The 27,988-nt window shown below is 47.8% G+C and overlaps 1 protein-coding gene across 4 annotated transcripts; it reads left to right on the top strand.

Moving 5' to 3' along the window:
• Nucleotides 1-27,810, top strand: GNPTG (N-acetylglucosamine-1-phosphate transferase subunit gamma). 4 transcript variants are annotated; one of them, XM_078769354.1, is made up of 12 exons: nucleotides 1-65; nucleotides 196-280; nucleotides 1,836-1,899; nucleotides 4,822-4,886; nucleotides 5,636-5,690; nucleotides 10,961-11,044; nucleotides 18,671-18,764; nucleotides 20,530-20,644; nucleotides 20,812-20,894; nucleotides 21,027-21,137; nucleotides 26,968-27,046; nucleotides 27,131-27,810. In XM_078769354.1, exons 2-12 carry the CDS (start codon nucleotides 196-198, stop codon nucleotides 27,235-27,237), a joined length of 942 nt encoding a protein of 313 aa, XP_078625480.1. In that variant the 5' UTR covers nucleotides 1-65; the 3' UTR covers nucleotides 27,238-27,810. The 4 variants fall into 4 exon arrangements, with proteins under 4 accessions (XP_078625480.1, XP_078625479.1, XP_067983359.1 ...); XM_078769353.1 differs by having other exon boundaries at nucleotides 62-79; XM_068127258.2 differs by lacking the exon at nucleotides 1-65 and having other exon boundaries at nucleotides 94-280.
• The last annotated feature ends 178 nt before the right edge of the window (nucleotides 27,811-27,988 follow it).

The raw sequence follows: 27,988 nt of genomic DNA, 5'->3' as shown, positions 1-27,988 counted from the left end.
GTGGATAGAAGTCTGTGTTTTTACTGTACATTGACGAATCGGCTGTATTCATTTCGCAGATAGTGGTCTGTGTTTTTATGTATTTATTTATTTATTGTAGTTCGTGCAATTCGGTCACTGTGCTTTGATTTTGTTGTTACAATACATGAGACTGAGTGGTCTGTTTCAATATCTCTTTCTCTATTCGTGTGAGAGATGAATGAGAGAAAAATGAGAGAAGAACCAAGGGCAAGATGGGTTTTTATTTTGGTTTCAATCATCATCATCATCATCTCTCTGTGTGAGTTGTCAGTGATTCGGTGTCTGTTTCCTATTTCTCCTCAGAAATATTATTGAGCGATAGTCTAGCCTTGGCCTTGTATCGAAATGCATAACGTTGCCGTTTATTAATATTATGCGTACGAACCTGATTTATCACCGACAAGGCTTGACTCAAACTTAAAAAAAATAAACTGTGACATTTATTCACATGTCCTGATAAGTAACACAGAATCATGAACTTCATATCAAATAATTATTTGCGCAAAGTCTGTGCTCTACTGTAAAATGTCCACCCTCCCCCACAACCCACCCCACACCCTCCCCCACAACCCACCCCACACCCTCCCCCACAACCCACCCCACACCCTCCCCCACAACCCACCCCCCACCCTCCCCCACAACCCACCCCCCACCCTCCCCCACAACCCACCCCCCACCCTCCCCCACAACCCACCCCCACCCTCCCCCACAACCCACCCCCCCACCCTCCCCCATAACCCACCCCCCACCCTCCCCCACAACCCACCCCCACCCTCCCCCACAACCCACCCCCCACCCTCCCCCACAACCCACCCCCCCACCCTCCACCACAACCCACCCCACCCCCACCCTCCCCCACAACCCCCCCACCCCCACCCTCCCCCACAACCCCCCCGCCCCCACCCTCCCCCACAACCCACCCCCCACCCTCCTCCACAACCCACCCCACACCCTCCCCCACAACCCACCCCCACCCTCCCCCACAACCCACCCCACCCCCCACCACAACCCACTCCCCCCAACCTTCCCCCAAAACCCACACCTCCCCCTTCTCCCCCACAACCCACACCCCCACAACACACCCCCCACCCTCCCCCGCAACACACCCCCCACCCTCCCCCGCAACACACCCCCCACCCTCCCCCGCAACACACCCCCCACCCTCCCCCGCAACACACAACCCACCATCCCCCACAACCCACCCCCCACCATCCCCCACAACCCACCCCCCACCATCCCCCACAACCCACCCCCCACCCTCCCCCACAACCCACTCCAGACCCTTCCCCACAACCCACTCCACCCCCCATAACCCATCCCCCACCCTCCCCCACAACCCACCCCCACCCCCCACCCTCCACCACAACCCACTCCCCCCACCCTCCACCACAACCCACTCCCCCCAACCTTCCCCCACAACCCACACCCCCCACCCTCCCCCGCAACATACCCTCCCCCACAACCCACCCCCCCCACACTTCCCCACAGTCCACCTACCCCCCCCCCCCCCACACTCCCCCACAACCCACACTCCCCCACAACCCACCCACCCCCCCCACACTCCCCCACAACCCACCCACCCCCCCACACTCCCCCACAACCCACCCACCCCCCCACACTCCCCCACAACCCACCCACCCCCCCCACACTCCCCCACAACCCACCCCCCCACACTCCCCCACAACCCACCCAACCCCCACCCCACTCCTCCCCCACAACCCACCCTGGGCTTACGTAATAAGTCGATGGTTCCTCGCAGATTTGTCTATTGTTTTTATTTTGACTTATCCATGTTCTCTTCACCCATTTTGTAGATTTATCAAACGGCAGCTGCGACTCTGTTGCGATGAGGATTGTGGACGAGCCTAACATGATGGGGTGAGAAGTAGTATTGTGCCTCAGCATGGTGTAATATTGTTACGTGGTGAATGGCATGGTGTAATACTGTCACGTGGTGAATGGCATGGTGTAATACTGTCACGGGGTGAATGGAATGGTGTAATACTGAATGAGGTGAAAAGCATACCATGGTGTAATAGTCAAGTGGTGAATGGCATGGTGTAATACTGTCACGGGGTGAATGGCATGGTGTAATACTGTCACGTGGTGAATGGCATGGTGTAATAGTCACGTGGTGAATGGCATGGTGTAATACTGTCACGTGGTGAATGGCATGGTGTAATACTGTCACATGGTGAATGGCATGGTGTAATAGTCACGTGGTGAATGGCATGGTGTAATTCTGTCACGGGGTGAATGGCATGGTGTAATACTGTCACGTGGTGAATGGCATGGTGTAATACTGTCACGGGGTGAATGGCATGGTGTAATACTGTCACGGGGTGAATGGCATGGTGTAATACTGTCACGTGGTGAATGGCATGGTGTAATAGTCACGGGGTGAATGGCATGGTGTAATACTGTCACGTGGTGAATGGCATGGTGTAATAGTCACGTGGTGAATGGCATGGTGTAATAGTCACGTGGTGAATGGCATGGTGTAATACTGTCACGTGGTGAATGGCATGGTGTAATAGTCACGTGGTGAATGGCATGGTGTAATACTGTCACGTGGTGAATGGCATGGTGTAATACTGTCACGTGGTGAATGGCATGGTGTAATACTGTCACGGGGTGAATGGCATGGTGTAATACTGTCACGTGGTGAATGGCATGGTGTAATAGTCACGGGGTGAATGGCATGGTGTAATACTGTCACGTGGTGAATGGCATGGTGTAATAGTCACGTGGTGAATGGCATGGTGTAATAGTCACGTGGTGAATGGCATGGTGTAATACTGTCACGTGGTGAATGGCATGGTGTAATACTGTCATGGGGTGAATGGAATGGTGTAATACTGTCACGTGGTGAATGGCATGGTGTAATAGTCACGTGGTGAATGGCATGGTGTAATACTGTCACGTGGTGAATGGCATGGTGTAATACTGTTACGGGGTGAATGGCATGGTGTAATACTGTCACGGGGTGAATGGCATGGTGTAATACTGTCACGGGGTGAATGGCATGGTGTAATACTGTCACGGGGTGAATGGCATGGTGTAATACTGTCACGGGGTGAATGGAATGGTGTAATACTGTCACGGGGTGAATGGCATGGTGTAATACTGTAATGAGGTGAAAAGCATACCATGGTGTAATAGTCACGTGGTGAATGGCATGGTGTAATACTGTCATGGGGTGAATGGCATGGTGTAATACTGTCACGTGGTGAATGGCATGGTGTAATAGTCACGTGGTGAATGGCATGGTGTAATACTGTCATGTGGTGAATGGCATGGTGTAATAGTCACGTGGTGAATGGCATGGTGTAATACTGTCACGTGGTGAATGGAATGGTGTAATACTGTAATAAGGTGAAAAGCATACCATGGTGTAATAGCCACGTGGTGAATGGCATGGTGTAATACTGTCACGTGGTGAATGGCATGGTGTAATAGTCACGTGGTGAATGGCATGGTGTAATAGTCACGTGGTGAATGGCATGGTGTAATACTGTCACGTGGTGAATGGCATGGTGTAATAGTCACGTGGTGAATGGCATGGTGTAATACTGTCATGTGGTGAATGGCATGGTGTAATACTGTCACGGGGTGAATGGCATGGTGTAATACTGTCACGTGGTGAATGGCATGGTGTAATAGTCACGGGGTGAATGGCATGGTGTAATACTGTCACGTGGTGAATGGCATGGTGTAATAGTCACGTGGTGAATGGCATGGTGTAATAGTCACGTGGTGAATGGCATGGTGTAATACTGTCACGTGGTGAATGGCATGGTGTAATACTGTCATGGGGTGAATGGAATGGTGTAATACTGTCACGTGGTGAATGGCATGGTGTAATAGTCACGTGGTGAATGGCATGGTGTAATACTGTCATGTGGTGAATGGCATGGTGTAATACTGTTATGGGGTGAATGGCATGGTGTAATACTGTCACGTGGTGAATGGCATGGTGTAATACTGTCACGGGGTGAATGGCATGGTGTAATACTGTCACGGGGTGAATGGCATGGTGTAATACTGTCACGGGGTGAATGGCATGGTGTAATACTGTCACGGGGTGAATGGAATGGTGTAATACTGTCACGGGGTGAATGGCATGGTGTAATACTGTCACGGGGTGAATGGCATGGTGTAATACTGTCACGGGGTGAATGGCATGGTGTAATACTGTCACGGGGTGAATGGCATGGTGTAATACTGTCACGTGGTGAATGGCATGGTGTAATACTGTCACGGGGTGAATGGAATGGTGTAATACTGTCACGGGGTGAATGGCATGGTGTAATACTGTCACGGGGTGAATGGCATGGTGTAATACTGTCACGGGGTGAATGGCATGGTGTAATACTGTCACGGGGTGAATGGAATGGTGTAATACTGTCACGGGGTGAATGGCATGGTGTAATACTGTAATGAGGTGAAAAGCATACCATGGTGTAATAGTCACGTGGTGAATGGCATGGTGTAATACTGTCATGGGGTGAATGGCATGGTGTAATACTGTCACGTGGTGAATGGCATGGTGTAATAGTCACGTGGTGAATGGCATGGTGTAATACTGTCATGTGGTGAATGGCATGGTGTAATAGTCACGTGGTGAATGGCATGGTGTAATACTGTCACGTGGTGAATGGAATGGTGTAATACTGTAATAAGGTGAAAAGCATACCATGGTGTAATAGCCACGTGGTGAATGGCATGGTGTAATACTGTCACGGGGTGAATGCTGTGTTTTCATGTGACAGTTCAATTAGAATTTTCATTTTTTTCCAGGTTTAACAACATTTTTACACATCCGTCCAAACTCATTCCAAAAGTGAAGCCAATGGAACTTTCAGGTATTTTTATTTTATTTTTATAGAATGTCTTATTCCGGTACCATATTCACGACTTTGTGTTTGTACAATGTGGTAGGCTCATCAGTGCACGCTTACAGAAGGATGTATTTAAGGAGACCTCGGTGTACTTTTTTTCCATGAATTACGAGGATAACACTACGTGCATATGGAATTTGAACATGTAATACCACAATCGTGAGATGCAACAGTCAGCGTCGTGTCCCCTCCGATGGGCTGCATACTCATTGATGAAAATAACTTCCAGGATCACTGCTCACCTCCACTCTTTCGTTCCCCGTTTTCCTGCCTGTGGAACCAACTTCCACATCCTCTTCAATCTTATTCTTCTCTCCAGGTCTTCAAGACACCATCTCAGATCGTCCCCAATCCCAAACCATGATATCATTTCTGCACCCGATTTTCCAGGTTTTCCTGAGAATTTGATTCTGTGTCCATCTTATCCACCCCCTACATTCTCTCCTACCCCACCTCTGCCCACGCATCCCCTGTTTGTCCATCTCCATATATTTTTTCTACATCGGCTTTGTGTTGGTCACTCACCCCCCCCCCCCCCCACCCCCACCCCCCTTCTCTTTCTGATGTTCCTCATGTTCTGTTGCGTCCTGTTCTGTGATCTAGCTCTTCCATGAGCTTCTCATGGAATGCAAACTCGGTTCTCAGGGAGGGTTGGTGATCAGGTGAGAAGAATGGTGGTTAATACTGAACGATCGTTTCACTTGTGCTTTCAGGTCCTCCACATTTGTTTCACCTGGCTGGACGATGCTGGGCTCTAACTATTGGGATGTAAGTTGTAACCCTGAGCTCGCAAAGCGAAAAGCGGGTTAAGTGATAGAGCGCGTGTGTATGTGTCTGCATTTTTAAAATTAACTTTCTTGGCATCTGTTGGTCCGATTGACACGATACATTCACCATAGTATGTGTGTACTTATGTAAAAAAAATTGTGATAATTATGACGTCACAAATCACATGGTACCATCTTGGAAAACCGAAAAACCTTGGACCTCTGTATCTCCGAAATCTCTCCATGGAAAAAATTGAAACATTTCTCATTGTAAAGAACTCTGCATTGGGAATAAGTGTTGTTAACGAGGACGTCATTGATGCCTTAGTTAATTACTAGCAATGGTACCCGCCCTATGGGCAGGGCTTCAATTGGGAGGCCCAAATGAAAAGGCAAAATATCAGAAATTGAAGGCTTTTTTATTTTAAACGATTCATATAAACATCCGTTGAATCGTATCACACGCAAATCATCAAAATCTAAACAGTACATGGCGCCCATTTTGAAAAAAGATTGAATTCTGCAAAACGGAAGCGGCCGCGACACGTCTTTCTCATTCGCATGTTTATGTGTGAAGAGTGCGCGCCGAATCTGTAACACGGAAGCGGCCACTACACCTGTTTCTCAGTCGCTTTGCACACGCTGCCATGTTACTTCAGAGCCGCACGTTTATATAGGAAGAGTTCGTCAGGAGTCGATCTACTCTCCTGGTACGTAGAATAAACTATTTGTAGAATTTCAACAAAAGCCACATCACTGTTCATATCGGTAAATATTATTACATCGTGTTTGGAAAAACTGGAAAATTGGAAAACTTGGAAAACTTGGAAAAACAATATAGCCTATTTTACTCCCAGGGGTCCCAGGAATACCCACCCAAAATATCGTTGCGATCGGTTGAGCCGTTTTTGCGGTACCTTCGAACGGACGGACGGACATTTGGTGAATTATAGCAAGATGATGTCACAATTAAACTAGAGCTTCCAGGGAAGCAGAACTCAACTGAACTGACTGGACAACTTCAAAGTAGGTCTGTTGTCAGATCAGAGAGATTTGACATCTCATGATCATCTCATGATTTGAGATTTGACATGTTAGACAGGCCAGCCTGACCATTACCCATTAAACCTTGTATGACGCCAAGTTTGATCAAAACCCATAAATATTTGTGGACGTTAAAGTCTTAACGTCGTTTCGGAGCTGAAAACAATATGGCGGCCTATGGCGGCCATTTTGTGATGGATCGGGTTGGAATGCAATAGCAACCTACCTTGTGTGGTAAGGGTTAAACATTCTAAGTTTGATCAAAATCTGTTAATATTTGTGGACGCGAGAGTGTTAACGTCGTTTTAATGACCAAAAACAAAATGGTCGCCTATGTCCGCCATTTTTCAACGGATCGGGCTGCAATGGAATACCAACCTGGTCCTTGGGGTAAGGATGCTGCATGTCAAGTTTGATCAGAATTGGCTGATATTTGTGGACGCTGGAGTGTTAACGTCGAAAAGTTAACGCACGACGATGACGACAGACGCCGGACGCCGGAGGGTTCAGTTTGTGATGACCTCAACTGGACGGCAGTCCAGTTGAGTTAAAAAGTACAATGCTTAATCCAATCAGTTTGAAATTTCGTGAGCGTGATCTACGCAACAATTATATTGGAGAATGTAAATTTATGATGTCATCTGTCACGTAATTTGACAGCCATATTGGATCGAAGAAAGACAAAAAAAAACCTTGAAAAAAAAACAAACAGAAGAGTTGGCTTGCACCAAGTCGACGGCGCTGGGTAAGTATTCGATGAATACCATCTAGTATTTTTGTATTCAAAACCATCTGGTATACCATCTAGTATTCAAAAACAAGTTTAGTTTGTTTTTGAATAAAATGATCTTATCTCATGTTCCTCTTTCATGAAATCACCACTGAGGGAGTAAGCAACATCGATGACCTAATAACTGAACTATCTTTGTAACTGAAGGCTTTTGAATTGTTCCCGAGTTACCTTCCTTCCGAAATTTGTTCCAGTCAAACATCTGCCATTTATTGGGTCCATTGTAGTACAAAAGCCTCTTGCTGTTGGTGTATTAAAATGATAGGAGCATCATCTCGCGCCATCAAGGATTGATAAATTATCGCAATTCTCGTGAGTTCGTAAAAAATCCTCTATTTATTTATTTATTTATTTATTTATTGTAATGCACGTTTGCTTGATTTAGTCAATCTATCCGTGATACAATATCAAAGCCAAAGCTGACATCCATTAGTGATTGTCAATTTAAAGTTTTTTTTAATACAAAGACGCCAATTATTCCCACCTTGTGTGGTCTGATGGGGAGAACAATTCTGGCCCATCTTTCTAGAACCAGCCCAGCCAGGCCTAGTGTTCAACCGTGTCGGGAATTTGTATTTTGTTCAGATAGATCCTTGAACAAAATGTTTTAAAATGCATGTTTAATGTCCACCGACCACAAGTGCTGGCTTGTCTGGCTGAATGCCCATCCTAGGGACAGTACACACATTGATGCCTCGCCCTGCATGAGAAACATCAGAAACACCAGGGTGAAGTTTATACCTGGGTCATAATTCCAACGCAAGCGAGACAGTACGCACACCTCTACGTTATATTGTCAGCTGTGCTCTTTTTTGTTAATGCCTCCACCGACGAAGTCGTCCAAGGCATTGTGTTTTGGGTTGTCCGTCTGTCCATCCGTGATAGGTTTTCATTACCGCCATAACTTGAAGGGAAACCCAGAACACCTCGATGCTAATCTTTATTCCGTGATGAATGAAGGAATGATCGTTTTAAGGCCATTTTCCCTGCTAGAGTGGGGGTTAGCCTTGCGGGCCCCATGACAATCATGGTTCCCTGTTTGAGGCAATGTTTTTATGGCCGGATGCCCTTCCTGACGCCAACCCTTGGTCACGCTCTTACGATGCGCAGGGATACGGTGTACCTATTCTAAATCCCGTGATACCCTACAAAATAGATATGATGTGTCTTTTTCCGATTTATAAAGTGGGTAATTATGTCATTAAAATCGAAATCTTCTTTTTCACGATTAGCTGTGACGTCGCACCAGAAAGTCGACCGCCATATCCATACTGTCTATGGGTTACATCATGGTATAGTTTAATAATAATCATAATGTTTATTGTCCACAGAAAATGGAAAATCACACTACAAACAAGGCTCACAAAGCTCACGTAATGATAAATGCTGGCAAAACAATAGCCATAGTACAACAAAAAAAAAAACCCTATCAAACTATCAAGGTTTAAAAGAGCAAAGAGAACAATTCAGCAGACAACTCCAGTGTCCCCACTGCAACCCACTAACCCCTTTAATATCACCGACGTCAAAAACCCGAACACAAAATGGTACAAATGATTTCACAAATCTACTTCTTAACACAGACCTAATCTGTTCAAACAACTTATGATGTAGTGGGCAGATAGGAATTTGCATAATGGATTTAACTCAAACGGCGAATAATTTTGGATTTTCCACAAATATTCCGGGTCGATGCGTCCATGGTGGTTGTAGCAATATAAACCAAGATGGTTTCATGCTACACCAATGGCCGAAAGATCCGAGGATTGTCAGAAATTGGACGAGGTTTGTCCGAAATACCAGATTGTGGATCGGGCCAACAAAATGTTTTATTTTGTGCTCGGAACATTTTGCAGAACACTGTTATGAAACGAGATGGCTTTAGATCTTGTGGTTATCAACCATGATTGAGAGAGGATGCCATCCCCACGATTGAGCAGAAGAAATAGCCGTCACACAAAACTGTAACCCCATCTCTACCCAGCTACCAGCACATGGACACAGGCAATTTGAGCAGTGAATCAAACACCTATGTTGACGAGGTGAGATTGGTCGCTGGAAGGCCAACACCTCTCCCTCTCCCCTCCGCTGGGACGGGATATCGGCACGGACACGGCACGGTCATGACACCGCACGTCCATGACACAGCACGGCCACAGACACAAATGGCATCCTGGCAAAGTATGAAACGGGACGATCCTGTAGCATACAAGACACCGGGTCAGCCTGCGACGGTGGGACAAAGCATTCGTTGCCCATTTGGTCGGCGATATTCGAATGTGCCTGCGCAGTGTCCATGCCATTTCTGTGCCGTATTTCTTCTGGAGTAATGTAATTGATTTATCAATTAATACAAAATCCCTGATAAATCGCCAATCGAACAGAAAAACAAAACCTCCCAATCTGTAGTGAACATGTGACTGGCATTTTCATCTGCACTGCTAACACCGCCATCTTCACCACTGATCAGTTCCAACATACTGAGAACCGTCAGAGTTGCTAATGACATTGGAATCAGTATTTGAATCCAAACTCAAAATGCACTGTTCACAATGTAAAGCTGCCATTTGGATCAAGGTGAGTTCTTAGTGTGACGTCACTGGCAAAATCGAAAATAGACACTTTTTGGCGCTTTTTTAGACACTTTCTGATTGGCAAAAAAAATTCAAATATTTTTCTCCTTCAAAGTGGACCGTAATTAATGGTTTTCAGAAGAATTTTTTTTTTGCGTTTAGGTTCCCTTTTAAGAACGGCTGAAGGAATCTAAGCCAAACTTGGTAAAAGTATGTATAATGATGCAAACATCACCTGATTAGATTATGGGATCAAGAGGTCAAAGGTCAGAGGTCCCTTTGGGTAAAAAAATTTGTTAGCGAGCTAACTTGTGAACCAGTGAAGAGATTTTGACCAAACTTTGTATCTGCACATATGATGATGCAAAGGTGAACTGATTAGATTTTGGCGTCAGGTAAAAATGTGATATTTGAGAACAGCTGAAGGGATTGAAATCGAACTTGGTACTAAGTATGCATAATGATGTAATAATATGGGCGGAAGCATATCGGTCTACGTCGAAGAGTGCCGTTTAATAGTGTTTGTCTCAAATTGTTTAACTCTCTTTGTTCATTCATCGAATCTGCATTGTTGCCTCATTGTCAGTGCATTGCTTTTTCTCTGTGTTGTCTTGCTTTTCCATGAGCCTAGACCTTTTAATACAAAAAACAATCCTTGATGTGTTTGAACAAAAGCATCTCTTTCAGGTTTTCTAAATGTGTAATTACTTTAAAATAACAAAATGCATTGTTTATTGTAGATTCCATTAACACGGTTTTCTTTAAACCATTAGATGCTCTTATTCTATCATGGTTTTGTTCGATTTTTGTGATTAAACCATTCTTTTGTTTTATTATAATTTCCGGTTTCTGCTGTTTTTACAGTTACACGTATGAATTGTGTCCTTTCCACAACGCCACGCAGCACGAGCAAACAATCAGATGGAATGCATACAGCGGTATCCTCGGGTAATGTACACCCTCCTGTCCTGTATCGGTGCACTGCACTTGAGCCTAAGGTTTCGTTTTGCAGTAAAGCCTTGCACAAGCACTGCTGGGTATACTTTATTTTTATATAGAGAGACGAGGCTCACGGAAGAACTAGAACACATAATGGATCAGGATGCAACAGAACAAAAGTAACAGCAGAGAGAGGGGGGAAACATCAGGGTTCAGGGACAAAATAGCTGAAGACAGACAAATAGCTGACGAGTGCAGTCTGTCTGTCTGAAAGATGAGGGATGTCATGGCAGAGGGTGGGGTCATCCGCAAATACATAAAGGGGATTTTCCAGAGAGTCAGAGAGATCATTGATGAAATGAGGAATAGGAGTGTGGCCAAAAACACTGCATTGGGGCACTCCAGCTTTGACAGGGAGATAAGATGAAAGGATTCTGTTGACAGCCACATGTTGTCTACGAGAGTAGGGAAAGGAAGTCAGTAAGCCATGTGTGGCATTGGCCTTGAATGCCATAGGCAGATAGTTTGGAGAGCAAGGTGGCATGCCAGACTGTATCAAAAGCATCATATATGGCCAGAGAGACGGCACTGATCTCAAATCTGGCATTGAGGACCTCTACCATTGTTGGGAGGGTTGGAGCACCATGTCTAAGAGAGACTGACCGGGTCTGAATCCGAACTGATTTATCTGAGATGAGGCTATTGAAGAATTACATTAACTTGAAGGAGCTGGGGCTCCCACGTCGATCGGAAGAATGGACGCGACAAAAAGCTGGAATTCATCCGAGTTGCTTTAATCAAACCAAACACTCAGGCACTCTCAAAAGCCCGTTTATCGGGCAGCAATATATATACATATTATCCCGGAGCGTTTGCCCAGGAAAGGCGAGAGGGGGCGTGGCCCAGCGTCCTGGCTGCGGCCTGGCAAGTTGAGGGCGAGCCTGCCCGGGCATGCCCGGGCATGCCCGGGCGTCCCGACCGAGGCCTGGCAAGTTGAGCGCGGGCCTGCCCGGGCGTCCTGGACGAGCCCGGCATGGTGATCGCTCCGCGTCCTTGATAGGTGCAAGGCGATTGTGAAAACCCAGCGGTAGCCGCTACACACGTCCCCCCAGAATCGACTTTCACCGGCAGGGTCAATTTGAGGGGGGTCCTGATGACCCGGCCGAAGCGACCCCTGGTGGGTCGTGGGAGGGGGTCCGGTGTGGTGGTGGGCGGTCGAGTGGGGGGCACCGTGGATGGGGGGCGGCCTCGCCGCGGCGGAAGGGCCACCCGTGGTGGGTGGTCGACGTCCACGTGCGCCGGCTTGAGGCGGTCCACCGCAATCCGGTCCGACCTGCCGCCGATGTCGATGACGAACGACTTGTCGTCCCGTCGCAGCACCCGGAAGGGCCCGTCGTACGGCGGCCGGAGTGGCCCCCGATGTGCGTCGTGATGCACAAAAACATACTCCGCTGTGCGAAGTGCTGGGGGGACGTAGGACTGGGGGTCACCGTGGTGGGATGTTGGCACGGGGGCAAACCGTCGGGCGGCCTCCTGGAGGTCCGAGCGCTGGTGAGCTGCGGACCAGGGACTGGTAGCGTCGGGCACGAATTCGCCCGGGACGCGTAGCGCCTGGCCATAGACAAGCTCGGCGGTGGATGCCTGGAGGTCCTCCTTGGGGGCCGTGCGGAGGCCCAAAAGGACCCACGGCAGCCGGTCGGCCCAACCGCCGTCTTGAAGGCCGGCCATGAGCGCGGCCTTCATGGAGCGGTGGAATCGCTCGCACAACCCGTTTGCTTGGGGGTGGTAGGCCGTAGTACGGTGGAGCTTGACCCCCAGGTTGCGGGCGACCGCGCCCCACAGCTCGGAGGTGAACTGTGGTCCGCGGTCTGACGAGATGTCCGCCGGTGCGCCGAAGCGGGCGACCCAGGTGGCGATGAAAGCCTGCGCCACGTCGGCGGTGGTGGTGGTGGTGGTGGAGACGAGGGGAACGGCCTCCGGCCACCTGGTGGTCCTGTCCACCATGGTGAGCAGGTGTGTGAACCCCCGTGACGGGGGGAGGGGGCCCACCAGATCCACGTTGACGTGGTCGAAACGTTGTTCGGGCACGGTGAAAGGTGCCAGCGGGGCCTGGGTGTGTCGGTGAACCTTGGCCCGTTGGCAGGCCGTGCAGGTGCTGGTCCAATCGCGGACGTCCCGACGAAGGCCGTGCCAGACGAATCGCGCCGACACCAGCTTCTGGGAAGCTTTCCGGCCCGAGTGGGAAAGGCCGTGGAGGGAGGCGAAGATGCGGCGTTGCCAGGTGACGGGCACGATGGGGCGAGGCTGGCCTTGGGAGACGTCGCAGAGCAGGACAGTGTCCGCGAAGGGGATGTCGGCCAGGCGGAGGCCCGTGTCCGCCGCCCGGAGGGCTTGCACCGTGGTGTCGGTGGTTTGGTCCGCCGCCATAAGCGCAAAGTCCACGCCCAGGTGGACCGCGTTCGCGCTGGCCCGGGAAAGACAGTCGGCCACGGCGTTGTTTTTGCCGGCGACGTGCCGGATGTCCGTGGTAAACTCCGACACGGCGGAGAGGTGGCGCTGTTGGCGGGCCGACCACGGCTCCGTGACCTTGGCCATGGCGTAAACCAACGGCTTGTGGTCGACGAACGCCGTGAAAGGTCGGCCCTCCAGGAGGTGGCGGAAATGGCGGACGGCGAGGTGTAGACCGAGGAGCTCCCGGTCAAACGTGCTGTATTTGAGCTCGTTCGGCCGGAGCTGCCAGCTGAAAAAAGCGAGTGGCTGCCAAACCCCGTTCACCCATTGCTCATGTACGGCGCCCACCGCGTAGTCGGAGGCATCCGTGGTGAGGGTGATGGGAGCGTTGAGCACCGGGTGAGCGAGCAGTGTTGCGTCGGCGAGGGCCCGCTTTGAGCTTTGGAAGGCCGCATCCATTGCTGCGGACCAGGCGATGTCGTGCTTGGCCGGCTTGCCCCGGAGGGCTTCGTAGAGGGGCCGCATGAGTTGAGCAGCGCGGGGCACGAAGCGGTGATAAAAATTCACCATTCCCAGGAATTCCTGCAGGGCCTTTATGGTGCGGGGACGCGGGAACGTGGTGATGGCCTCGACCTTGGTTGGCAGCGGCACGGCCCCGTTCTTGGTGATGTGGTGGCCCAAAAAATCAACGGCCGTCGTGCCGAAGTGGCATTTGGCCGGGTTGACGATGAGGCCGTGCTCGCTGAGGCGCCCGAACAGTGTTCGGAGGTGGAGGAGGTGCTCGGCCCGGGACGTGCTGGCGACGAGGATGTCGTCCAGGTAAACGAAAAGGAACGGCAGGTCACGCAGCACGCCGTCCATCAAGCGCTGGAACGCCTGAGCCGCGTTCTTGAGACCAAACGGCATCCGCAAGAATTCGAATAAGCCGAACGGCGTGATGACTGCCGTTTTAGGGACGTCGGCCGCCCTGACAGGTACCTGGTGATATCCCCGTATGAGATCAATTTTCGAAAAAATGACCCGTCCCGCCAGACGGGCGGAGAAGTCTTGGATATGTGGGATCGGGTACCTGTCGGGGGTGGTAGCGTCATTGAGACGGCGGTAGTCGCCACACGGGCGCCATCCACCCCCCGGCTTTGGCACGATGTGCAGTGGCGAGGCCCACGCGCTATCGGAGCGCCGCACGATGCCGAGGTGCTCCAACGCTTCGAATTCGGCCTTCGCCACGGCGAGCTTGGCTGGGTCGAGGCGGCGGGCCCTGGCGTAGACCGGCGGGCCCGTGGTTGGTATGTGGTGCTCGATCCCATGCCGTACTGCGACGGCCGAAAACGTCAGCCGCGTGAGGGCCGGGAACTCCTTGAGCAGGCGAGCAAACTCGTTCGCCGCCGGGACGGCGCATGCCAGCTCGGTCGGCGCGGAGCTGCTCAATGTGCATACCAGGGAGCTGAAGGTTTCGGCGTTGATTAAACGACGCCGTTGGACGTCCACCAGCAGTCCGTGTGCGCAGAGGAAGTCGGCGCCTAGCAGAGCCATGGGCACGTTTGCGGTTACAAACGTCCAAGCAAAGCGTTGGCCGCCGAAGCAGAGGGTGACGTTGCGTGGGCCGAAGGTGCGGATGGTCGATCCGTTGGCCGCAACCAAGGAGGGGCCGCAAACCGCGGATTGCCTGTCCTGGTCAGAGGCGGGTATGACGCTCAGTTGGGCGCCGGTGTCGCACAGGAAGCGCCGTCCGGACGCTTTATCCGTGATGAACAGTAAGTTGCCCGTGTGGCCGGCGCTTATGGCTGGTAATGAACGCCGGCCCGGCCGTTTCCCGGCCTGCCGAAGGTGCACGGGGGTCGGCATGTCCGGGCCTTCTGTCCGAACCTGGCATGATAGTAACACCACGCTTGGTCAGGTGGAGGCCCCGGTCGTCGTGCTGGAGGTGGTCGGCTCGGTGTAGCGGCCGCCAATTGCGTCGGCAGTTCGGTCGTCGACCGTGCCGGGTGCTCGGGCGCCATGGGTGTTGCGTCGGACGGCGGTGGGTCCCATGTCGCCGCTGCGATGCGCTGTCCTGCGGCGGAGATCTTGTCGGCTTCTCTGACAAGGGCCCGGGGATCTGTGATCGTCGTGCTTGCCAGGGCGAGGCGTACCGGGTTAGGCAGCTGACGGAGGAACAGCTCCCGGAACAGGAATGCCGGAGAGTGCTCGCCGAGCAGTGAAAGCATGTAGTCCATTCGCTCGGAAGGGCGCGTGTCGCCGAGCTCGGGCAGGTCGAGCAGGCGCCGTGCGCGTTCCGCCGATGGGAGGGCGAAAGCGTCGAGGAGAAGCTTCTTAATCGCGCCGTATTTGTCAGCGGCTGGTGGGCTCTCGAGGAGGCTCAGGGCGCGGGCCGCGGTGGTCGAACCGAGCGCTGCTACCACATGGTGGAAGCGGGTGTCGTCGGCCGTGATGCCTCGCAGGGCGAACAGGGAATCCGCCTGTGCGAACCAAACCGCCGCGTGAGCCTCCCAGAAGGTAGGCAGTTTAAGGGTGACTGCCGTGTCCATGTCGGTAGGTCACCAATGAAGGAGCTGGGGCTCCCACGTCGATCGGAAGAATGGACGCGACAAAAAGCTGGAATTCATCCGAGTTGCTTTAATCAAACCAAACACTCAGGCACTCTCAAAAGCCCGTTTATCGGGCAGCAATATATATACATATTATCCCGGAGCGTTTGCCCAGGAAAGGCGAGAGGGGGCGTGGCCCAGCGTCCCGACCGAGGCCTGGCAAGTTGAGCGCGGGCCTGCCCGGGCGTCCTGGACGAGCCCGGCATGGTGATCGCGCCGCGTCCTTGATAGGTGCAAGGCGATTGTGAAAACCCAGCGGTAGCCGCTACAAACTGATGATTTTATGTCAACTGCGATGATGGATTCTGGATTCAATGACCTTGCTGATAAAATTGGAAGTAAGCTGATAGGTCAGTAGTTCATTTAAAGGGATCTGTTTTTGCACTTTTTTTGTAATGCTTTGAGGTTGGTGGATTTCCAAACAGATGGATGTGCAAGACCAGCAAAGTAGGTTTTTATGACATGTGAACTGATGCCATCCGGTCCAGTTGCAGAGTCGGAATCGAGGGTTGAAAGAACCTTCTCCACATTCTCAAGTGCAAACTACATAGAGTCCAGGAGTATTTGGGTACGACAGGGAAGGATGGGTACCGAGAGTGAGAGGTTGGGGACACAAGATTTGGAAGCAAACACAGAATTGAGGCATACAGCCTTCTCACGAGCGTGGTCGGCTGTGTTGCTTTTGAAAGAGAGGGAAGGGATGGAAGGGGAGCATACACCAGAGACATACTTCGCAAGGCACCACCAGGTTTTAGAGCTGAATTCATTGATGAAGACTTTAATCCAATGGAGTATTTGATTTTGGTGAAGATTCGGATCCAGCTAGTATAATTTTTGAAGCGATTCTTCACCATTGGGAGATAGGGCCAAAAACTATATATAGCAGGATATCTCAAAAGGTTATGGACGGGTTTGGATGAAACTTGGTGGACATGTGTGTGTGACGAGGAAGAATCGACTCCATTTTGGTGAAGATTCGGATCCGGCTAGTATAATTTTTGAAGCGATTCTTCACCATTGGGAGATAGGGCCAAAAACTATATATAGCAGGATATCTCAAAAAGTTATGGACGGGTTTGGATGAAACTTGGTGGACATGTGTGTGTGACGAGGAAGAATCGACTCCATTTTGGTGAAGATCCGGATCCGGCTAGTATAATTTTTAAGTGATTCTTCGCCATTGGGAGATAGGGCCAAAAACTATATATAGCAGGATATCTCAAAAAGTTATGGACGGGTTTGGATGAAACTTGGTGGACATGTGTGTGTGACGAGGAAGAATCGACTCCATTTTGGTGAAGATTCGGATCCGGCTAGTATAATTTTTGAAGCGATTCTTCACCATTGGGAGATAGGGCCAAAAACTATATATAGCAGGATATCTCAAAAAGTTATGGACGGGTTTGGACGAAACTTGGTGGCCATGTGTGTGTGACGAGGAAGAATCGATTGCATTTTGGTGAAGATCCGGATCCGGCTAGTATAATTTTTAAGTGATTCTTCGCCATTGGGAGATGGGGCCAAAATTAAATACAGCAGGATATCTCAAAAAGTTGTGGACGGGTTTGGACGAAACTTGGTGGCCATGTGTGTGTGACGAGGAAGAATCGATTCCATTTTGGTGAAGATCCGGATCCGGCTAGTATAATTTTTAAGTGATTCTTCGCCATTGGGAGATAGGGCCAAAATTAAATACAGCAGGATATCTCAAAAAGTTGTGGACGGGTTTGGACGAAACTTGGTGGCCATGTGTGTGTGACGAGGAAGAATCGATTGCATTTTGGTGAAGATCCGGATCCGGCTAGTATAATTTTAAAGTGATTCTTCGCCATTGGGAGATGGGGCCAAAATTAAATACAGCAGGATATCTCAAAAAGTTGTGGATGGAATATTTTGATTAAATGTGATCCTGTATTGTGATGTTCTGGTCTATTCTAGGATACAAAACATAAACTGTTCACCTCGCGGAGGTATGCTCTCTACTGAGTGCCGTTCAAGTTGTTTTTATGATTTATTTTGTCATTAGAATGCCAAGGAAGGACGTATTAAGCTGCGATATACATTTTAACAATCGGATAAGCAGTCGCTGAGAAACAACAAACACATAACATCCATCCATCTATATACTGTAGGATTACCATAGTAGATTTGAAAGCAGTGGTTTTTTTACATGCGAAACCTAATGGGAGAGCAGAATAGTAGAAGGTAAAGGGATAACAAAGAAAACCGGACGAACAGGAAGTTGGAGGAAAAGTATGCACAGCTGCATTGAGGATATTGGTAGACAATGGACAAAACGACATGGGACTTAGCATTTGAAACTTGGATCCTGGAACCATGAGTTGAGTGCTCAGGAGGGAACATGAAACGAGCTTGCTTTCACACAGTCTAAATTAATTATCAGCACACCGATACCACCGTGAGCCTCTGAGGACTTTTTCAAAAGCTTTGGATTACATTGCGTTGTCTTTGTCATGTGACTACACATGTCATTTATTTGCATGTTGTTTACAAAATCAGATTTTGGAGTTTGAATTTGGCAAATATTACAAATGTAATACTTACTGACCGAGTGTACTGCATTTTGTACTACCAGAGTTTGGCAGGGTTGGGACATTTCCAATTTCACATTCGTGGCCATGCTGATGAAGGAAGGGGATTCGTGTGGCTCGAGGAACCGGGAAGTTCAGGTAAGTCTGAAAACTGTGCAGGTGGACAGGGCAACATGATTTTTGTTGTATTCGGCTGTAAAAATGTTCTCGAGATTTGCTTCCCTATTCCACTCAAACTATTTTCTGAATTTGTTCGATTGGCAAGATGGACTAGACTCTAGAGGTACGCACACTCGTCGACAAGCTGTCTAGCCTGGGTTCAAATTCTGACCCAGCTATAAACTGTCATCCCGGGGTGTTTCACAAGGCAGAGTGATTCATCAACGTGTGTGCCATCCCTCGGATGGATGTTAAACAGGCGTCCTGTGTGCCGACATTCATTGATGGCAGTCAAAGATCCCATTGTGTCTTTCACAAAGAGTAGGTGAACTATCGCCGGCACCATGAACAAATTCCTGCCCTAACGTAGAGGGCATTGCATCAGCGGCACAGCTGCACCCTCAGCCAATGATACTACCCCACAGTGTTGGTGCTGCATACGTATGAGGAAGAAGAAGTGTTCTTATATATTTACTGCCCCCTACCGTCTTTCCAACCCTGCAGTAGGTATTTCTACCCTATGCATGCGAAGCGAAAAGTGGGGTTAAGCGATCGGCACGTAAGTGCGTGTCTGCATTTTTTTTTAAATTCATTTTCTCGGCAACTGTTGGTCTGATGGACACAACATTTTTACCATAGTATGTGTCTACTCATGTATATGTTTTTAGTTAATTATGACGTCATACGTCACGTGGTATGAGCGCCATTTTGTTTAAATTCATTTTCTCGGCAAGAGTTGGTCCGATTGACACAAAATCTTCATCACAGTATGCATCCACCCATGCAGAATTTTTCGTTATAATTATGACATCATAGGTCACATGGTATGGGCACCATCTTGTAAAAAAAACCTAAAAACCTTGGACCTCTATATCTGAAACGATTAAAACGTGGCTCCATTGTAAAGAACTCCGCATGGGGAATGTGTTGTTAATGATGACATCATCGGTACCTTTGTTATGACGTCATATTTGTTGAGTAGAATGCTGTCCAATCAGTTGAAATTTCTTGAGTGTGATCTACGCAACAATAATTGTATTGGGGAGTGTAAATTTATGATGTCATCAGTCACGTGGTCTGTCAGCCATATTGGATCAAATTGTTTTCAAAAAAACCTTAAGTAACAAGCGTTGCCTCACACCAAGTTTTTCTCAAGACTGCGTGGGGTAAGTATTCTATGAATACCATCTAGTAATAATTTTTTTGGCCAGCATTGCCTTTTCATGTGTAGCCTTTCAATGCCCTGCCCAAGTTGCCCTGAGAGGAATCCGGGTGTGGCATAACCCTGGCATAATCCCTGTTGCTTCGGACAGGAATTTCGTAATCGCAATGTTATTTACGAAATAAATCATGGGTTATTTAAGTCGACCAGCAACCATTGTTGGCAGGCAGGGCCCTAGCCTCTCATTTTGGCAGACTAAACGCTCTCCCTGCAAACCACGAGACTGTCTATTTGTAGCTGGACCAAGAAACACACCTGATTAGCCGGCTCAGAGGCAGGTGTGCTACCTCTGTGCAATCCTGCCAACGCTCTAGTTAGTTCATGATTGAAGGAAACCATACTGCTTACTTGCATAGTGAATGCATCTACTGTAAGTGCACCCTATGTGGCACATCCTGTCATTATTATACCTTGTTATTATTATACGATGCTTCTCCAGTCAATTTTGCATTTGACTATATCCATGTGCTTAATGGATAAAAGCATCCAAAGGATAGCAAACTAAAAGGTACACCGTTGCAGGTGTCGTTTATTTGTGGAGAGGCTAACAAACTTCTGCGAGTGGCTGAGCCCGCGACGTGCAGTTATACGATGGAATTCTCCAGCCCACTGGTTTGCCATCCTCATGCCCTGCTTGGTGTGTACTGTTGAGTTGCGCTGCATTTAAAACACTGTCCTTCATGTTAAACACGCTGCCCCTTTTATCAGCCATTGACTGTAAATATCTGACAGTGCTATTTTATTGCCTCTCCATGTTTAAGTTTTGACATTCTATTTATTTATTTGATTTGTGTATTTTGTCAGTGTACCCTACACTCCACGAATCTCTGCGCAATGAATGGGATCAGCTGGAACAGGCGCTGTATGATTCAGTTATCAACAAGCAGGTATCCCCTTTTCCCCCCAACCTCCAGCTCTGGCTTAAGCCTGTTACTATGGCAGAATATAATTGGCGTATTTGCTATCTGTGTGCACTTTATCCTCATGGGTCTGCCCTCTGCTCCTTTTGATAATTTCAGAACTACACCAAGAGCCTGAACGATCTTTTTGAACGTGCGGGACTAGCTCAGCGTCCTCTTATTGAGAGTGGCAATCCAATGGAGTTCAGGATCCTGGAAACCTGTAATCAGGTTTGCTGTCTTGTCTTTTGCGTTAACTACATAGATAGAGGATGGGCCTTGTTTTGTTTTATGAACGACCCCATCTCTTGCTCAAAGAAGTTGCCTTGTTATGCCGATTCTCAGTTTCCCTCAAACATTATGAAAGTTTGTTTATTTGTGTCACATCAGATTGGAGAAAATGTTATTTGATCTGCGAATCGTAAAGAAAAGTCGAAAATTCACGTAGAATTTGGCGCAAATGTGTTGATGGATATGCATCTGCCTGCGATTTAGATGTCAACCCAGTATAACATTTTATCTCTATGAAACGTCACCTGATAGAGAGCACGAGGGAGATAAGTATAAGAGAGACAACATCAGATGCCTCAAAAACTAGAGTTATGGCTTGCAAAATGATTTTTCAAAGGGTACATGACCTTTGACCTTTTGAACCGGAAATCAAATCGCTTCATTTTTACCACTTGTTCTAAGTCCATATTTGTGCCAAGTTTGGCTGAAATCCCTTCGGTGGCTCACTGGTTAGCATAGTAACAAAATAAACCAATGATGGACGAACGGACAACCTAAAAACATCATGACTTGGGCCTTCGGCTGCAGAGGCCTAATAGAACACCAATGTTGTTCACTTGATTCCCACACCATCTTTCCATTCCATGTGAAGTTGTCCCATTTAGAACAAACAGTGATCTGACCTATTGAGATGTTTTGTGCGTAATTGTTGAGCTGAATATAATAATTGATGAGATAATTTGTCACAACTCACTCAACCACCTCTAATATATTTTTATGATAGTTAAAATACTTTACGTTCATGTATATCTTTAATTTTTGGGTAAAATGCCAGGGGCATAGAAAAGGCCCCCTTTTATATAAGGGTATGTGCCATGTGGCAAAGTATAGAAAAGAAGGGACATTCCATGTAGAAAATGCTTCTGTTTCTTCTGCTTTTAGAAAATGTCAAACAATAGAAAAGAAGGGACATTCAAAAAATCTCATGTGCATGCTTTTACTACCCTTGTGTTCTGAGGAGGAACCAAGTAATGCTCCAGAAAAGTTCATATAAAGGGGAGCCAATTTGATTCATACACCTGCATGAAAAAGTAAATGTATTTTATTTGCCAGATGTATGGCACCCCTTCATATGAACTGTTCTATCAATTCAGTATTTAATTTTTTTCGATTAATGACTTAATTAATTTTCAAAAAGTTACAGCTTCAGATGAATCACTGGTGGTTGAGATATGCTATTAGCCAATTGATTAAGAAATTATTTTACGATAATTATTTATTGATTTTAATGATGCAATTAATCAGGTATTGTAACCTCTCCCCACCCAATACCGTCTCTGTGTTACATGGCAGTATCAGGCACCCTGGCAATGCTGTGCTTGAGGAGGTTATTTATTTATTTTGGCATTTATTCTGCTGTCTCATGGACACCAGCTTTATCAAAAACACTCTTCCTCACTCTCCTTGCACTGCCCTCTCTCCACCCCACCCCCAGGAGTACGGCTTCCTCTCCACTCCCATGTTTTGTTCATAAGTGTTCTGTACCGTCCTCCAAACAGTTATGACTCAATTTACATCTCCCTGTCTAACGTGGACCAACTTTATCCACTCGTCCCAACTCTCTCTTCCTCATATGTGGCGACTTCAACTGTCATCATGCCAGCTGGCTGGGTGTGAGTTCCTCTCACACCAGCCATGGCACATCAGCAAAGGACTTCTGCGACTCACTGGGACTACCCAATCTGTGAATTTCCCGACACAAATCTCATTCAGTGGAGTATCTTCTCTTCTAGACTTGGATATGACAAACTTCCCTGCAAATGTCTGCTGCTCTTCTTTTGCTCCAATCGGTTCTTCTGATCATGTGCTTGTTAAAATGGACATCTCTCTGGCCATTTTCAGAGAGCCTCCTCAGTGCCGACGACTGGCATTTCACTCAGACTGACTGGCACGGTCTTCAAGCAGCCATTAATCATCTGGACTTGTCTCCCATCTCTACTGCCTCTGACATCAATTCTTCCTGGGAATTCTTCCAAAGCAAACTGCTCTCTCTCATGCACAGATTTATCCCATCTCGTCTTCAGTTATCATACCCTTCCTCCCATCCATGGTACACTGAAGCTTGTGGTGAGGCAGTTGCCATGAAACAACTTGCCTTCACCTCATGGAAGGCTAATCCAACAGAAGGAAATCTCAGGTCCTTTCACAAAGCTCGGAACAAGTGTGTGTCTACCCTCAGGAGTGCCAGGAAACAATATCTCTCTACTATCAAGACTGAACTCTCAAACCTGTCTCCCTCCTCCATATCCTGGTGGCATCTTTTTCAAATCTGTTTCTGGTATTTGTTCCCCCTCCATTCCCTCCCTCACCTCAAACGGCTACACAGCTGACACCGCAAATGAAAAAGCCGAATGCCTCAACTCTGTTTCCCTCAAAATCTTGTGTCCCGAACCCATCTTTCTCTGTACCCACCGTACCCTGCTGCTCCTAGACTCTGTGTCCTTCTCTCCTGACAAGGTGGAGAAGTTTTTGTCAAATCTTGACTTTGATTCTGCAACTGGACCAGACGGCATCAGCCCACGGGTCCTAAAATCCTGCTCTGCCCCTCTATGTCATCCTCTCTCTGTTCGCTTCACCCTCTCTTTTGCTCAAGGTCATCTGCCATCTGCTTGGAAATCAGCCAACATTACCGCTTTACACAAAAAAGGTGCAAAAACAGATCTTTGCAACTACAGACCAATCAGCCTGCTCCCAATAATCAGCAAGGTCATGGAATCCATCATTGCTTCTGACATCAAATCCTTCCTCTTCTCCAATGGCTTGATCTCGGATCATCAGTTTGGATTCAGACGAGGTCACTCTACTCTGGACATGCTGCTTCTGCTGTCTCAACAATGTATGGAGGTTCTCAATGCCAAACAGGAAATCAGAGCTGTCTCCCTCGACATATCACGTGCCTTCGATACGGTCTGGCACCCAGCTATGCTCACCAAACTCTCCTCCTATGGTATCCATGGAAATCTCCACGCATGGCCTGTGGACTTCCTCTCTGGTCGTAATCAACGTGTGGCCCTGAATGGATTTCTCTTATCTCCCCTTCCTGTTCAGGCTGGAGTTCCTCAAGGTAGTGTTCTGGGCCCTGTGCTTTTTCTGGTCTTCAGCAATGATCTCTCCGACTCTGGAAAATCCTCTCTATCTCTTTGCTGATGACCAGTCTCTGCCGCTCCATACCTCATCCCACAGATCGGCAGTCTGCAGCCTCCTCACTCTCTGCAGACCTGGACAAAGACTGGTCAAACAAATGGAACATGTCTTTCAATCCTGACAAATCTCACATTCTCACCGTCTCTTCGAAAAGACTGACTGGACAACCCTCCAATCTACTTTCTGACAATCATCTTGAAGGTCTGCCACTCAAGACTTTGGGTCTCACTATCTGCCATGATCTTTCCTGGGAAAACCACATTTCCAAGCTGGCCTCCAAAGCCAGTCGCCGACTGGGCATCCTCCGTCGTGCGAAGTCCTTCGTCGGCACACCTGAGCTCCTCACCACATACAAGGCTTTCATCCACAGCTCAATGGAATACTGTTATCCCCTCTGGGCTGGTGCTCCTACCTCACACCTAGCTCGGCTTCACGCTGTTGAAACATAAAACATGTTTTATGTGTGAAAAACCAAAGCTTTCAAATCATTGGAATCTCCTGCAATGAAGCTAACTCCGAGGGCCTTTCACTCACTCACCACAGGCAGGTTTGGTGGTCTTTGTCTTCTACCAACTCCTCTCCGGCCTTGCTCCCCCTCTGTCCCCCAAATATTCCTACAGGTCGCATAAGATCTGCCAGCAACTCTCTTATGGTGAAACTGCCAAAATCAAGACTCTCTGCTCACCTTCACTCCTCTTTACTCCCACCTCTGGAACAAACTCCCTCACTCTCTTCAATCCCACTCCTCCCTCCAGGTCTTTAAAACAGCTGTTCACCACCATCTCTTATCTTCCCCCATCTAAAACCTTGATATTTTCTACCCCCGTTAATTCACCCCAGATCCACTTTTTTGAAATACCAACTTCTTTCCTGGAAGTCCTATCAGTGTCCATGTGTTTTATAACTTTCCCACCCCCCCCCCCCCCCACACCCCCTTCCCATGCCTCCTCCCCCCCAAGCATGCTCCCTCCCACAGATGAACCGATCTCCCTGTTCTCTGCTGTTGTACTTGTGTGCTTCCCTCTCTCTCCCCATCTTGTCTCCCACTCCCTTTATTATATGTCTTTTGTGTCAGTTTTTTTTTTTTTTTTTTGTGATTAATGTTCTTAGCTCTTACACGAGCCTCGATCTTGTATCCAAAAAGAAATAGGGGTGGTGTACTTTGAATGTACCTGTACTTGTCATCAAATTTTCAACAAACCTTTATCTATCTATAATTCCAGTAATCTCTGTGTGTCTGTGTGTCTGTGTGTCTGTGTGTCTGTGTGTCTGTGTGTCTGTGACCGCTGTTTCTCGACAACCACGGGTCCGATATACTTGAAACTTGCCAGGTATATTGCTGGGGACCCGAGGATGTGCCTTTTCAAGGTTTCATATTAATCGGACAAGTACTTACCGAGCTATGTCCAAAAAACGATTCAACCAATCAGAGAGCAGCGAGCTATCACGTGTGCCGAACGTGGCGATCAGACTCTGCCTCGGACGGCACATTTGACAGCGTATTCATTTATTTCACGTTGGAAAACTATGTTGCCGTTAAACTATGTTTTAAAACGAATTCAAACTGCGATTAAATTAAAACGATTCATCCTAACTGCGATTTGCGAACTTCCGGACAGTGAAGACTGTCCGGCAGCACGCTTTCCGGCATCCAATCACAGAACGCTTTGTTGCGTAGGCGTGGCCGATGTGAGACGAGCGGAGCTGAGCGCGTTACGAGCTGACCGCCATTACGGTACGTAATTCGATTTCTTATGCGCATTATTTCTCCCAATTCATTCATCTCCCAATTTCTCCCAATTCAATTCGTATCACTAATAAAAACGAATTTGCGATTCATTCGCTTTCCTGCGCGTTTGTGCACGCGATGGCGATTGCTTTACCAAACTCCGGAAGCCGTTCGCTTTGGACCAAACCATTGCATGAGGGGGGGGTTCTGTGGTCGTTGCGAATGGACCAAACCATTCATGTAAATAGAGGGGGGGGATTGTCACTGTACTCGCAAGCCGTTCGCCGTTCGCTTTGGCGTTGCGAATGAACCAAACCATTTCATGTAAATAGAGGGGGGGGGATATAATTTTAGATAGATATATAGTACGGGCATATATATAGTACGGGCATGCCCTAGTAATAAGAATGTGAAGAACACCAATTCATAAATAAAATAAAAAAAAATCTTTTAAAGCTGTGGTTTTCATCGAGTTTAGTTCAAGCAACAAGCGGACTCTGATGGGCTTTGCGTTTTGGGATGCTTTCTGGTATATATTGGTTCTTATTCTTCCCTTGATTTAAAGCTTGTGTTCTTAAATTGTAAGGATGCAGGCATTGAGTAGATGTACATTTGCTAGAATTACAAGGACATTTGTAGACAATAGACAAGCATGGATAGGAAGTGGGATTTGTGTCTGAGTTGCCTACATCGTGAGCCAACCGTTGAAATGGAAATGTTAACAAGTCAGTTTTGTTATGACTCAGATTTTCACTGCATTAGTACGACTGTTTGCCCCGCTGATACCCCCGACCCTCCTCCCCACATGCCAATATACAACATAAATTGTTTTTTGCAAAATTACTAGACTGATTTGCAAAAAGCTGTCACTATATTTCCCCCATGCTCTGTGAAAAGGAATACATAACATTACAAGGAGAACTGCGGCGATTACAGACAATTTTGGATCTGCACAACATTCCTTACGTGCAGCCAAGTAAGCCCACCTGACACCAAACTCATAAAGGGGCAGTTGCAAGTTTCCATAAGACGACTCTTATTTATGATTTATTTATTGCAGAGCGACAAACACCTCTCGGCGCAGGTCCGGGCGAATCATCACCGTATTATCCGGTTGACTGGATTGTCCCACCACACCTTCGTGGCGACACACGGGACCGGGCATAAGAGCCAGAGGAGAAGCATCAGCTGCTCGTAAGGGCGGCACTGTTACAGATGGTGATACAAAGAGGAAGAGTACTGTGTTTAGATACTTACCATTACCAGCACTTTCCACTGCTGCACTCTTATTGAGCTTATGGAGATTGTTTGAGGATAAAACTCTGATTTGTGGGGTTTTTTGGGGGGCCATAAGCTGTGTCTCTCTCCTGAGGGACGTTAAGCCAGGTGTCTTATCTGCGGAAACATGGAATTACAAGGATAGACGTCGGCAATAAACATAGCCAATCAAAGAATCAGGCAGGCAGGACAATTTCACCAAGCTATGTGCTCCTTAAAGGTGTTTGATGGAAATGAAGAACATTGTTATTATCAAGAATAGTCATTGGTTTTGAATTGCTTCCCTTAAAAGAATAATTTTCCTTCAAATGGAATATTTTCCTTTGTTTAACTGAATATTCACACAAACCAAGTGATCGTGAAATATTTCCATTATTATAATCACACAAGCTTCTTCATTAATACACTGCTGGGAAATGCAAGATTAAGCAGAGCTTCAAATAAAGTGCGATGAGGATAAAACATTGGTGTTAAGTGGTGGAGATTTTTTTTTTTTTTTGCATCCGTCGTTTAAACACGAAGTAAGCAAATCCAGGACAGTGAAAGATGCTCACAAAACCACCGGCATGAGGAAAGAGCTGCTTTGGGACAGGCTGCGTACGGCAGGCAGCTAATCGTGAAAAATAAAAGGAAATTGTAG

The sequence above is a fragment of the Myxine glutinosa genome, unplaced genomic scaffold (genome assembly GCF_964187855.1).
Source record: "Myxine glutinosa unplaced genomic scaffold, kmMyxGlut1.1 SCAFFOLD_2200, whole genome shotgun sequence".
NCBI lineage: Eukaryota > Metazoa > Chordata > Myxini > Myxiniformes > Myxinidae > Myxine > Myxine glutinosa.
The sequence above is the reverse complement of the archived record's forward strand: the minus strand, read 5'-3'. Positions and strand labels throughout refer to the sequence as shown.

Excerpts from the sequence above, each read along its gene's own strand:
- GNPTG (XM_078769354.1), top strand. The coding sequence starts at position 196 with ATGAATGAGAGAAAAATGAGAGAAGAACCAAGGGCAAGATGGGTTTTT. Across the intron at positions 4,887-5,635 it reads GAAGCCAATGGAACTTTCAG|GTCCTCCACATTTGTTTCAC; the intron begins GTATTTTTATTT and ends TTGTGCTTTCAG. Across the intron at positions 5,691-10,960 it reads TGGGCTCTAACTATTGGGAT|TTACACGTATGAATTGTGTC; the intron begins GTAAGTTGTAAC and ends CTGTTTTTACAG.